This window comes from Ictidomys tridecemlineatus, chromosome 10 (genome assembly GCF_052094955.1).
Source record: "Ictidomys tridecemlineatus isolate mIctTri1 chromosome 10, mIctTri1.hap1, whole genome shotgun sequence".
NCBI classification, from domain to species: domain Eukaryota; kingdom Metazoa; phylum Chordata; class Mammalia; order Rodentia; family Sciuridae; genus Ictidomys; species Ictidomys tridecemlineatus.
The window spans coordinates 14,751,990-14,766,710 of record NC_135486.1 but is presented as its reverse complement, the minus strand read 5'-3'; the positions used below and the strand labels follow the sequence as shown (position 1 = coordinate 14,766,710).

The 14,721-nt window shown below is 37.2% G+C and overlaps 1 protein-coding gene across 1 annotated transcript in view; it reads left to right on the top strand.

Annotated features, from left to right (window-relative positions):
- The window catches only part of Shcbp1l (SHC binding and spindle associated 1 like), a 35,206-nt gene that overhangs the window by 15,330 nt on the left and 5,155 nt on the right, over positions 1–14,721 (top strand). The window contains 4 exon segments of the mRNA XM_005319869.4: positions 674–760; positions 833–1,051; positions 6,120–6,225; positions 13,081–13,234. Coding sequence (XP_005319926.3) covers positions 674–760; positions 833–1,051; positions 6,120–6,225; positions 13,081–13,234 — 566 coding nt within the window.

The window sequence follows — 14,721 nt, the reverse complement described above, 5'->3', positions numbered from 1 at the left end:
GTCAAGCACTCTACCAACTGAGCTATATCCCCAGCTCAGGCTGTCCATTTTTAATTAACATAATGCATTTGTAAAACTTTTAGTTACCTTTATTTGCAGAAGTAGTATATATGAGTAATGAAAAGTTTGCTTTTTTAAAAATCTTGCATTTTAGAGTAAATTTTTAAAAATTCTAGAAACTTCCATTCCTATGTAAGTATCTTAAATATATTAAATTTCACTTGTTAGATGTAAGACATTACGAATACTAGATGTCATCAACCATATTATGATTGCTTCTTATAAGTTGATGCAGTTAGGGAAGCTGTTCATAAAGGATATTTTTGGCATGTTTTTGTTTTTCTAACGTTCTACCTACAAATTTTGTTAGATCTTACATATTATTTCTTTGTTGAACAAAATCATAGTCAAAACTATGACTATGAAAATTTAAAAGTGAATTTTACATTATCACTTCCAGAAACATTATCTTCCTATCTGCAGAATCTAAAATAAAGCCCAGATTATCTAATATTGAAAGTTTTTTCTCTTTTTGGTTCACTGGAAGGTCATTTAAAAATATTTTTCATGAGAATTGAGATTTATATACATAATTTGACATCAGAATATTTAAAATTCTAAACACAATGGTGGTTTTTCTTTATTACTATCATCTTAATTTGGTTTATTATAGGTTTTTTTATGATTTTCTTTGGAGAGACTGGGATGATGAAGAAAGTTGTGAGAATTACACTGCTCTTATTGAAGAAAGAATTAATTTGTAAGTACAGTTTTTAAAATTATTGAGCATTTTATTGATAAGAAACCTTGTAACTGTACTGTTACTTTTCAGGTGGTGTGACATACAGGATGGAACCATACCTGGCCCTATTGCCCAGCGTTTTAAAAAAACTTTGGAGAAATACAAAAACAAACGTGTTGAGCTCATCGAGTATCAGAGCAATATTAAAGAAGATCCATCTGCGGCAGAGGCTGTTGAATGTTGGAAAAAATACTATGAGATAGTAATGCTCTGTGGATTATTGAAAATGTGGGAAGATTTACGCCTTCGGTAATAATTGGCTCTATTTTAAATAGAAATAAAAGATTACGTTTTCTTTTTATAATAGCACTTGTCATATATAATGGTTTGATTAAAATAGATTATAAAATTAGATGTCTAATTCATGAATTAAGCACAAGGTACAATTGTAAGTTTTGGAAAATTATATTTTATTGCTGAATTCACTTGTCTTATTTTTAGCAAAAAAAAATTCCCATAATTCAGCCCTTTCCTTATTTATCATCTTTACCTTTTTTGATTGTGGTATAGAGGCAGACTTTTTTGATCATGGCTTTCCTAAAACATAAAAAAAGGACTAGGTGGATTGGCTCTACATATAATATGTGAAGTAAATAACTGATTAATTTTTTGTCGGCTTTATAATTCCAGCTTCTATAACCAACATAAGCTGTTTTTGGTGATAAATAAAGCAATGTATATTTACTCACCATAATTCTCCAGAATACTTCACATGTATTAAAATATTTTTGTACTACTCTGCAATGAAGAAAATCATTATTTCTGTCTTTGTTTTATAAATTAAAAAAACAACAAAAAAAAAAAAACCAGAATCTTGCTCATGGTCCAAAAATTGATGGAAAATCTTGAATGGAACCAAGTGACTATTCCATACCTCAATTGTGTAATCCCTATGTGTGTTCATTGCCCTTAGGAATTCTGAGCCACTTTTTATTTATCTTGCAAATAACTGTTAGCCAAAATCTTTTCTTTTGGCATTTTTCTCCAAACTTGAACTCTATCATTATTTTAGTGCCTATGTTTGATATTTTATTGTTATTGATGTTACTGTGACAAACCTTAGGACTGCTTTGGGAAACCAAGTAGATAAGATTTTTTTTAAATCTATTTATCTAGAAATCTGCATATTCATTTACCACAAGTTGTATTTGAATATAAGTTTTCATCACTAGGTGTAAAATGGCATTAAGGTTTCTCTCATCTCAAAGGTTAAAATCACAGACAGTTTAGTTCCAGGAATAAAATAAGTGGATTGGTCAAACACTGCTACCAGATAACTGTTATAAAATCTTGACGAAATATGTTACAAGTATCTGACTCTTTGAAGGAACTATAAAGTTGTCAAGGCAACAATGAGGAAAAAAAGTTTAGCCTGGAAATTGGCTTATCCTTAAAATGAGTAAGAAACAGGAATCTGTGACTTTTTGGTCTGGGAGTGATCTCAAATTCCCTTAGCTCTGGCAGCAAAAGATACAGTCTTTTTTTTTTAAGGTGACCAAGAAGAGAGTTCAGGACTGGCAGAGTGGCTGCTGGAAGGTTAAGGAGGCTATCTTGAAAGCCAGAGACCTGCAAAAGGATGGGGTCCAAGAGAGATGCCACCTAGAGCCTTGACTGACTATTAGCATGCTGGCACCTGGAGGAGGGGTGGGGGTGGGGGGAACCACAGATGACTGACAGCTGCTCTGTACCTCATGGGAACGTGGGCCAGGCACAACTTCCTTCTAGAATACAGAGCTGATGACCTGTCATGATAAAAAACTTTCCAAAAACTTGGAAGGGATTTTCCTAATCTTCATTAAGACCATCTACGAAAAACTGACAGCCTCACACTTGATGGTAAAAGAATAGATGTTCCCCCCAAATAATCAGGAACAAAACAAAGACGTCCACTCTTGCCCCTTCTGTTCAAATTGTACTAGAGGCTCTAGCCAAAACAATTAGGCAAGAAAGCAAAATAGAAGGTATCCCAGTTGGAAAAGAAGAGGTAAAATTATCTATTCACAGACGACAATGACAAGATCTTGTGTACAAAAATCCTACAGTGAAATACTATTCTTCAATGTAAGGAAACATATTGCTAATACACACAGTAACTTAGACGGAGCTAAAAAAAAAAAAAAAGAAGACTGAGGCAGGGAGAGGGGGATACCAGACACAAGAAGACAGATCGTATATTATTTCATTTAAAAATTCCAAGAAAGGGCTGGGCATGGAGTGCATGCCTGTAATCCCAGCATCTTGGGAGGCTGAGGCAGGAAGATCTCAAGTTCAAAGCCAGCTTCAGCGATTTATTGAGGCCTAAGCAACTTAGTGAGACCCTGTCTTGAAGTAAAATATATGTGGCTCAGTGGTTAATCGTTCCTGAATTCAATCCCTGATACCCTCCAAAAAGAAATTTCAAGAAAGGTGTGAAACATTGCTGGTAGAAATGCAAAATGGTGTAGTCATTTTGGAAGACAGTTTGGAAGAATCTTACAAAACTAGACATGCTCTTAGCATATAATCCAGCAGTCATGTTCCTTGGTATTTACCCTTGTGAACTGAAAATGAACGTCCACACAGAAACCTGCACATGGATTTTTACAGCAGCTTTATTCATAATTTCTAAAACATGGAGGCAACAAAACTGTGCTTCAGCAGGTGAGGCATGAACAAGCTGTGGTGCATCCAGACAAGCGATTTTCACGCGGCGCTGAAAAGAAGGAACACTTCAAGCCATGAGAGATCACAAAGGAAATGTAAATGTGTATTATTATTAAGTGAAAGAAGCCAATCTGAGGAAGTTATCTACTACATGACTCCAACTACCTGCTGTTCTGGAAACAGCGAAGCCTCGAGGCCAGCAAGAGATGAGTGGTTGCCAAGGGCTGTCGGGGAGGGGGGTGAATAGGCAGAGAACTGAGAGTGTTTAGTGTTTTTGTGTCACTTTCAGTGGAAGTGACACTAAAGTGGTGGCTGAACCCCTAGAATGGAGGAGACCAAGAGTCAGCCCTAATGTAAATTGTGGACTTTGGGCAACAGTGATGTCAGTGTAGGTGCACCTGTTGTAGTTACTGTACCACTCTGGTGCTGGTGCTGGGTGCTGGCAGTGAGGAAGGTGAGCAGGTAGTACACAGGAACTCTGGGTACCTTGGCTTAATATTGCTGGGGATCTAAATTTTCCCTAAGAAATACAGTCTGATTTCAAAATTCCAAAGAAGGGAAACTTAGCTGGGCATGGTGGTGCATGCCTGTATCCTAGCGGCTCAGGAGGCTGAGGCAGGAGGATCAGGAGTTCAAAGCCAGCCTCAGCAATTTAGCGAGATGCTAACCAACTCAGTGAGACCCTGTCTCGAAATAAACATATAAAATAGTTCTGGGGATGTGCCTCAGTGGGTGAGTGTCCCTGAGTTCAAGCCCTTGTACTGCCCCCCAACAAAAGGAAAGAAGAAGAAGAAGAGGAGGAGGAGAAATTTATAATGATGGAAAACAGATGATCAGTGTCTGAACTGCTTAGTGTGATAGAAATGTTCCATGTCTTGTTATCATTGAGTTTAATAAGTGTGTACATTTGTGAACCATCATGGAGTAATTCACTTAAAATGAGTGTCTTGTATGTAAATAGACCTTAATAAATTTTTAAGTATTTTTTAGTTGTAGTTGGACACAATATCTTTATTTTATTTATTGTTATGAATCGAACCCAGTGCCTTGCACGTGCTAGGCGAGTGCTCTACCGCTGAGCCACAACCCCAGCCCAGACCTTAATAAATTTATTTTTTATAAAACACATATTTACCTTTGATTTTAAAACAAGGACAGAGTGATAAACTATTGTGGTTTCCCGAATGTTTAGGATGCTTTACACTTGGAGCAGCTAATAATCTGGTATGTGATGAAAAACTATGCCCGATATTTTTATTTCTCGAGATCAAAACTACTTGCTTAAATTGATATAATGAGGGGTTTCATTTTGAAATGCTTAGTGAAACTTTTTATTTAGAGGACATTGCTAATGTTTTGAAATTCAAATGTTGATTACTTACATGACAACTTGTTAAAAAGTTTCCTAAAAGCATGTGTTTCACAAAAAAATATTATTTAAGATATAAGCTGGGGCTGGGGCTCAGCAGTAGAGCGCTTTCCTAGCACTTGTGAGGCATTGGGTTCGATCCTCAGCACCACTTAAAAATAAACAAAATAAAGGTATAAAAAAATATATATAAGCTTAAAACTGGGTGCAGTGAGGCACCCTTGTAATCCCAGTGGCTCAGGAGGCTGAGGCAGGAGGATCTCGAGTTGAAAGCCAGTCTTAGCAATTTAGCAAGGTCCTAAGTAACTCAGCAAGACTCTGTCTCTAATAAAATACAAAAAGGGACTGGGGATGTGGCACAGTGGTTAAGCACCCTTGGGTTCAATTCTACCCACCCCCCAAAAGATATAAGCTTAAAAATATTGACACTAGGACTGGGGATATAGTGCTCGCCTTGCATGCACCAGGCCCTGGGTTCAATCCCTAGCAAAACACACACACACACACACACACACACACACACACACACACACCCCACACACAAATAGCACTAAAGCCGAAATCCCTTAGCATCAAGCAGTAATCAAATCAAAGTGCTGCCGAGGATGAAGATCACACCCAGGGAGGTTGCGGGACACCTCTGACATTGGCAAAGGAGTGTTGACAGCAATAATAAAGTCCAACAGTTACACTCAATTTTTTTTTTCTGACTTTCTTTTGGAGATGATGATTCAGAGACAAGAAATATAAAGAGAAGTAGAAAAAAGAAAAAAGAATGGAATTAAAATTAAAAGTGCTGATGGCAAATAGCATAAAAACAACTGAGAAACTAGAATAATTCTGCTAGGCTGACAATAGCTAATTATTCTACAGAGACCACAGTTTATAAAACAAGACAACCGATAATTGAACATAGCATTTCACATTAGGTATGTCCCCAAATTTTCTTATGCCTCAGTGTCACAAAGACATAAACTACCTCTGCTTTCTGTGAGTTTTAAACTCTGGATTATGAAAATATGATCAATTTTTTTTCTAATCTATTGAAAAGCTGAGGTGGCTGAAGTGCTAGTTGTAGTGGATTGCATGCCATCTGCTAGGGACAGCCCACTGAAATGAGAAGATCTTAGAGTTTAAGGGTAAACACAATCATCCAAAAGACCCTAATCACTGCATTGCCATCCAATTGCTCACTCAGAGAACTTAAATGGAACATATTTCTCAAAGATGCTTAGTTATTTTTCTTTACTAAACAAGGATCAATACTTCTCCATATTAATTCAATCACAAATGTTTTTACTATAGAGTTCATGGACCTTTCTTTCCAAGAATTCTGAGACGTAGGAAAGGAAAAAGAGACTTTGGAAAGACTATAACACATATTGTAGCCAAAGTGATGACTACTGAAATGGTAAGAAATATACTTTAGTCGTATTTAAGTTTTAGCTGCATGTAATCAGAAAAGAAGCCCCCTGCAGGTAGAGTTGTTGCTGACTCATTACCGCCTTGTTCCCTCCATCATATCCAGCTCAGTGACATATAGGTACTAAATAAATGTTGACAACTCTTTATTGATACTTGCCTTTTGCCAGGTACTATGCTAGCTAGTTGCCATGGTAAGGATGAGACACAAATATGAGCATGACTCATTTAGGGGAGATTCAGCGTTGAACCAGACCATAGTCTTGTTTCAGCAAATTTCAAGTACAGTAGAGATATGGACCAGAAAATACACAATTACAATGAGGAATGATAAATGGTACGATGGGGTGTGTACAGGGCACATGGAATGGGTACTCCAGACAGAATCAGGAATTCCGGAAGTGCTAGCTGGAGAAAATAACCAAGCTTACAATTCACAATAGTTAAGCTATGGATCAATTTAGGTGTCCTTCAACAGATGAATGGATAAAGAAAACGTGGTACATCCACACAATGAAATATTACTCAGCCATAAAGAAGAATGAAATTATGGCATTTGCCTGTAAATGAATGGAACTGGAGGCTATTATGATAAGTGAAATAAGCCAATCCCCAAAAGCCAAAGGCCAAATATTCTCTCTGATATGCAAATGCTGACTCACAATAGGCACGGGATATAGTGGGGAGTGGAGGTCCATCAGATTAGATGGGAGGAATGAGGGAAAGGGAGGAGGGATGGGAATGGGAAAGACAGTAGAATGAATCAGACATAACTTTCCTATGTTCATACATGACGACCGGCATAACTCCATATCAGGTACGACCACAAGAATGGGAAGTTATACTCTCCATGTATGTATGATATATCAAAATACATTCTACTATCATAACTAAAAAGAACAAAAAATAACCCAGCTGAAACCCAGAGAATGAATATAAATTTAGCCAGTTGAACAAAGATGCATTTCTATGTTGTAAAGCAAATATTTCCATCTAACTTGGCCTCTTAGAAGCACTTCATAACTCTTTTTGAAATATTGTCTTTTTTTGTTTTATGTTACGATATTTTCCTGTTTTTTTATTCTTTCTGACTGCTTGTTTTTCTTTATTTCTCCTATTGTCATCTGAACGCTTGGTACTTGGGTCTATTTTCTACACTTTTTTGTCCTTATGTGATTTATCAATCTTCTCCCATGACTTCATTTATATATACTTATATTCCAGAAGACTCTGAGACTAGAATTTTTTCTAAGCCCTAAGCCTTTATGTGTAACTGCCTATTGCTCATTACCCTGATTGCCTCGTCAGTATACAGCTCACGGGTCTGCAATTCAATTCAGTATCTTCCCTTTACTTGCTCAGGGCCTACAGTGCTTTGTTTTAGTGAATGGCACCACCATCTACAGGGTGGTTATTACAGTTTTCTGAAAGTCATCCTAACATCCCTGTCACATTCACTAGCTCACTGGCTAGCTTCCCTCGCTAGCAGAATATCCTGCTGTGAGCCGAGTTGTTTCTTTTATGTGCTGACTGGCTGCCCATCCCTCAGACTTCAGTTTAAATGACATTTTCACTGAAAAGGGCCTTCTCAACCTTTAGGACACATTAGACGCCGTGTATGCTCATAGCACCCTCTTCTTCTCCTTGTTGGCACTTTCCCTTCTCGAGACAGTCATAATGCTTAGCAGTTGTCCTGTAAATGTACCTGTCTCTTCATTATAACATGAGCTTCCTGAGAGCACTCATCCAATCACCAAGCATGATGTCTGGCACATGGTAGGTGACAACAGTTTTTGTTGAATCAATAAAAGAATGTAGTGTGGCAAGAGAACACAGAACATGCCAGGTGTGGAGGCACAGACCTGTAATCCAAGCATCTCGGAAGGCTGAACAGGAAGATTGCAAGTTCAAGGCCAGCCTTAGCAGTTTGAGGCCTTTAGCAACTTAGTAAGGCTCTGTCTCAAAATTTAAAAAAATAATAATAAAAATAAAAAGAACTGGGGATGTGTACTCAGTTATAGAGTGTAGGTTAGATCCCTAGTAACATAAAAAAAAAATAGAGTACATATGAAAAACTATAAGAAGTCCACTAAGGCTAAGAGGAGTATGTGAGAGAGAAAACTTTGTCTGCTATCCTATTTCTATTATTTTGAACAAAACTGATTTTCTAAAATTGCTTATTGAATGAGATTATTCAATAATGTTATTCTACCAACATCTTTGTAAACAGTTTTATAAAAAGTAGAGATTCTGTTCTTTTCCACAGCCTTATTTTATCGTTTTTACTTCTCATTTTGTCCTTGTATCTGTTTAGGCTTCACTTCTTAATTTTCCTACAATGTGACAATGAAAAACTTCTTTGATTTTTATCCCAGACTGTCTTCATTTGTATGCCATTACCCTTGAACTTCAGAGACCAGCAGAATGAGAGCAAGGCCACTGTGAGAAGGCAGCAGTGTCCACTACTACTTTACTTAGACCTTTGCTTTTAGATTCACTTTGAGTTGACAAAATATTTTAGTTTGGTAGTAGTCATAGCTACTCACATTGCCTTTAACATTGTAAAGTTTGAGGATTCTGTACTCAGAATTCTTGCTCAGTATTCTCTCTTTAAACACTTTATCCATGCCCATCATCTTTAGGTTGGTGATAGTACATGCTACATAGAGGAAGGAAGGGCATAGACTTTGCAGTCAGGCAACCTGATGTTCAAATTCACCATCTCAGGGCACTTAATAGCTGTGTGACCTTGGGCGGGCTGCATAACTTCTCTAAACTGCCATTTGCTTATTTGTAGCAACTTTTTAAAGAGAGAGAGAAAAAAATTCTGTACTAAATAGGTTAAGAGCACAAGTCTAAAGCCCAAACTGCCCGGATCCCTGGTTTTGCCCCTTTCATATGTGATTTTCAACAAGTTATTTAATCAGTCTTCAGTTTCTCTCCTGTAAAATGGGGTAATAGTAATTGTGTTCCATATTTATAGAATTGTTGTAAAGGTCAAATGAGTAATTTGTCAGTAATGCTTAGCACGTGGTAAGCGCTCAGTAAATGTCTGCTACTTGTTCCAGCGCATGAACTGAAGTTGAACTTGAGCATTCTCCTGGATCTAGGAAGAACAGTGCTGTCCCCATTGCAGTGGTGTTCCTTCTTTTAGTCTGGAGACACACAGTGTGGTAGTGAAGGCCAGAGGCTTTGAAATCACAACAACCTGGGTTTGGTTCACCATTTTGCTTCTTAATATTTGTATGAAATTAATTACTTGGTTTCTCATTTCCTGATCTTGTAAAAGGGAATAATGAAATCTGTCCCACAAGGTGTTAGACTGAAGTGAAATCATTTATATGAATCTTTTAACAAAATGCCCTGCACATAACTGTCAGCTCCTATTATCATTGCCATTTGTCATTCTTGATCCAATAATGTAGTCATCATTGCTGTCAGATTTTTCATGAATTGCTCCAAAAGGTGGTAACTATGTTGGAAAATATGCCAGGCGCAAAGAATTTAATCAATTCTCTTCCATCTGTACCATGGACTCTGTTGCCACCTGCCTCCTCAAATATATTGTATTGTTGATTATTCCTTCACTTTCCCCACTCCTTTTTTTTTTTTTTTTTTTGGTGGTAGTGGTGCTGCTGGGGATTGAACCCAGGGCCTTGGGCATGCATGGCAAGCACTTTACCAACTGAGCTATATCTCCAGCCCCTCCCCTTTTTTTTTCTAAAAAAAATTAAGGTGAAATTGAACCATTTTAAAGTGAAGAACTCAATGATATTTAGTACTTTCACAATGTTGTGCTGCTCTATTGTTACCAAACATTTTTAATCACCTCAAAATGAAACTCCATACTTTGCCCTGTCCCCCAGCCCTGACAACCACCCATCTGCTGTCTCTACAGGTTTAGCTCTAGCTCTCCTGGATTTCATTTAAACAAACTCAGACAATACCTGGCCCTTTACATCTGGCTGCTTTCACTCAGCATGCTTGTATCACGCGTCAGTACTTCATTCATCTTTATGGCTGGCTGAATAGTGTCCCGTTGCCTGTACTTGCTTCATTTTGTTATTCCACTCATGGGGTGATGGATATTTGAGTTGTTATACCTTTTCTTTTTTTTATTCCCAGTGCTGGGGATGGAAGTCAGGGCACTTGCCCAGCAAGTGTGCTACCACTGAGCTTCATCCCCGGCTCATGTTTCCACTTTTTGAGCATTGCGATGGGCTGGTAAGAACATCCACCGACAAACAAGTGATTGTTTCACCATCTATTTTCAATTCTTTTGAGTGCATCATGAGAGGAGAATTATCAGATCATATGGTGATTCTACATTGAACTAACCGAAGAACCACTAAATGGTTTGCACAGCCACCAAGCCATTTTACATTGTCTTCTACAATGTATGAGGGTTCCAATTTCTCTGGTCTCACCACATTGGCTAGTAACTGTTGTTTTTGTTATAGTCATCCTGGTGGGTACAAAGTGGCATCTCAGTTTGGTTTGATTTTCATTTCCATAATGAATAGTGATTTTGAGCGTTTTTTTCATGTGTTTGATGATCATTTGTGTATCTTCTTTGCAGAAATGACTTTTCAGGTCACAAGTCCATGTTTTAATTGGGTTCTGTATCTGTTTCTTCTTTATAAGAGTTCTTTGTAAATCCTGGAAACTAGACTCTTACTGTGTGTATATTTTGCAAATATTTTCTCCCACTCCATAGACTTTTTATTTTCTTAATATTGCACAAAAGTTCTTAATTTTGAGAAGTCCAATTTATCAATTTTTTTCTTTTGTTTCTTTTGTTCTCGGTGTCACACCTAAGAATCCATTACCAAATTCAAGGTCATGAAAATTCATCCTTATGTTTTCGTCCAACAGTTTTGTGGTTTTAGCTCTTACGTTATTAGGTTATCAATACATTTTTAGTTAATTTTTGTATTTAGTGTGAGGCCAATGTCCAACTTCATTCTTTGTATGTAGATATTCATTTGTCCTAATACCATTTGTTAATGAGACTGTTCTTTCCCCCACTGAATGGCGTAGACTCTCTTGTTGAAAATCAATTTGCCATAGTTGGATGGGTTTATTTCTGGACTTCCAGAACAATCCCGTTGGTCTACATGTTTATCTTGTGCCAATACCACACCGTTTGATTTCTATAGCTTAGTATTAAGATTTGAAATCAGAAGTGTGAGTCTTCTACTCTCCTCCTCTTTTGCAGTATGATTTTAGCTCTTCAGGGCCCCTTTCATTTAAAGATGAGCTTTTCCATTTCTTCAAAACAGGATGTTGGAATTTTGATAGAAATTATGTTGAGCTGTTAGATAGTACACCCAGCAGCCCCTCCGGGGCCCTCTCGCTCTCTGGGAGTTCTGTTTATATCCACACATGAATAAATCCTACTTTTACACTCACTCATCATTGTCTGTGGATACTGTTTTTCAAATTCACAAGAGACAAGAACCCAGACAGAAGACACTGGCAGTGAGCTGCCGGGCCTGCTGCAATACATGCAGGTGTGTGCTCCACCACTGAACCACAACCCAGCCCCCTTTTTATTTTTTATTTTGAGACAAGATCTCACTAAGTTGTCACCCTGGTCTTGTGACTCCTTCTCCCTTAGCCTCCCCAGTAACTGGGATTACAGGCATATGCTACAAAGCCTGGAAAAATGTTTATAACTTTTGGTTCTTTTAGTAATTCTGGCTAGAAATTTATCCTGAAGAAGTAACTGGAGATATGTATTAGAACTCTTTGTTGTAAAAATCATAAGCCATATAAATAAGAGAAAATTATAATATAAATTATGACATTTTATTATGCAACCACTAAAACTAGGCTTTAAAAAAATATTTAAAGACCTGAGGAAATGTGATATAATGCAATTAAAAAGTCAGACTCAAAACTAAATATAATAAATGATATGATGTATTCATACATAAATAAATGAATATATAAATGGAAAAATATTAGAAGGGAATATCTATACAAACAGGTTTTTTTACATAAAAATTTGCAATTTATTTTTTCCTTTCTATTATGCTTTTATTTTCTGTTTATTTTTTATAACAAGTACCATTTTTATTATACTGAAAAACAAAATGTTGACAGGCATTTATTTCAGAATATATTTTTACTTTCCAACTTATTTATTTACTTATTTTTTGTGGTGCTGGGGATTGAACGAGGGCCTCATGCGTGTGAGGCAGAGCACTCTACTACCAATGAACCACACCCTCAGCCCTCAAATATTATTTAAAGTTCATTAGGTCTTTATGACTAATAATGAAGTTCTTTCCTTCCTGCTTTTCTATTCCCAAAGCAAATTTTTGGTATATTTTGTATTTAGCTCTAGAAACTTTTATTTATAAAATTTTGTTGAATTACCCAAATTGGAGGATCAGTTTGAGTTAAAGAAAATGAGGTAGAACATAGAAATAGAATGAGGTCTGGTGTTATCTGGGGCTGAAGCTTGGCCTCACCACTTCTAAGCTTGTGTCCTTGGGCAATTCCCTTCATCTCACTGAGCTTCAAATTCCTTGTTGTTATAGCAGGGATATACTAAGCTCAAAGAATTGTTGTAAGGTTTAGGAGGTACTATGTCACGTTCAAAATGTAACTTCTGGTATGTGTCTCATACCCCAATACTTAAGATCTATAAAAGTGTTAGTGGTCAAAAGAAAATTTTATTTCATCATTCCCTTAATTGATAAATGGAATGATCATCTGAATAAATACTATATAGGTAAGTGTTTAGGGAAAAGCACATGTCCAATGAGTATCTGATTAAAATGACATGTTTCAGTTAACCCTATTGCTGAAGGTACACTCCTTTTCTTCTTTTTAGGTAAAGGACTTGTCTTCAGACACACTTCTCCAACAGCATGATGATTTGGATTTGGCTTTGGATAGTTGTTACAGTGGAGATACAGTAGTTATTTTTCCAGGGGAATATCATGCTGCAAATCTTGCTTTACTGACTGATGACATCATTATAAAGGGTTAGCAGGCTGCCCTTTGCAGTTTTTTACAGCAATATATGCTAGATAAATTGTCCAGTATAACTTGTCCTGTATATAAACAGATAAGCATGTTTAATGCAATTATTAGAAATTACATGAATTTATATTTTACAAAAATCCCTTTAGGGCTGGGGTTGTGGCTCAGCGGTAGAGTGCTCACCTAGCATGTGTGAGGCCCTGGGTTCGATCCTCAGCACCACAGAAAAATAAATAAAGGTATTGTGTCCACTATAACTAAAAAATATTTTTAAAAATTCCTTTAGTGCTTTTTTCAGTTAAAATCTGTTCATTAGATTCTCCCTTTACTTTTGTTTTTGATGTTTTGTTACTAGGGATTTAACCCAAGGTATTTTACCATGGAGCCATATCCCCAGCCTTTTTTTTTTTTAATATTTATTTTTTAGGTGTAGATGGAGGCAACACAATGCGTTTATTTTTATATGGTGCTGAGGATCAAACTCGGGTCCCGCCGGTTCTACACGCTCTATACCGCTGAGCCACAATCCCAGCCCCTCCCAGCCCTTTTTAAAATTTATTTTTATTTTTACTTTTTAGATTTCTTTTGTAGTTGTAGATGCACAGCATGCCTTTATTTTATTTATTTTTTTTGTGATGCCGAGGATCCAACCCAGTGCCTCACACATACGAGGCAAGTGCTCTGCTACTGGGTTATAGCCCCAGCCCTATTTTTTAAATTTTTGAGACAGAGTCTCACTAAATTGCTCAGGGCCTCACCAAGTTGCTAAGGCTAGCTTTGAACTTGGCAATCCTCTTAGCTCAACCTCCCAAGCCGATGGGATTACATACAGGTGCGTACCACCACACCTGGCTTCCTTCCCCACCTTTCCATCTCTCTTTGTCTCTGAGAGAAGGCCTCACTGTGTTGCCCGGGTTAGTCTTGAACTCTTGAGCTGAGGTAATTCTCCCACCTCAGCCTCCCAAACAACTGTGACCACAGGTATGCACCACTGCACCTGAACGTCCATCACATTTCCTGTGTGTGTGTACATCTTTTTATACCAAAAACTATCTTTTTCTTATCCATCTCCACTGCACATCTCTTAGTGATGTGAAGAAAACCTAAATGGAAGGTTATTCTAAAATATACTTAGCATTTTCTCAAAAAGGCAATTCACGTGAGGAAAAACAAACAGAAAAAACAGGATTTACTAAATTTCTTTTATGTTCTCAACATGTTCAGTAACTTTAGTTCGGCCCTTTTATTTTATTTTTTGATGCCAAGGATATTGAACCTAGGGGTGCTTAACCACTAATCAATATCCCCAGCCCATTTTATTTTTTATTTTGAACAGGGTCTTGCTAAATTGCTTAGTGTCTCATTGAGTGGCTGAGGCTGGTTTTGTACTTGCAATCCTCCTGCCTCTGCTGCCCAAACTGCTGGATTACAGGTGTGAGCCATGAGGCCTGGCTGCCCTTTTAATTTTGAAGTAAGGTGTTCCCATTGT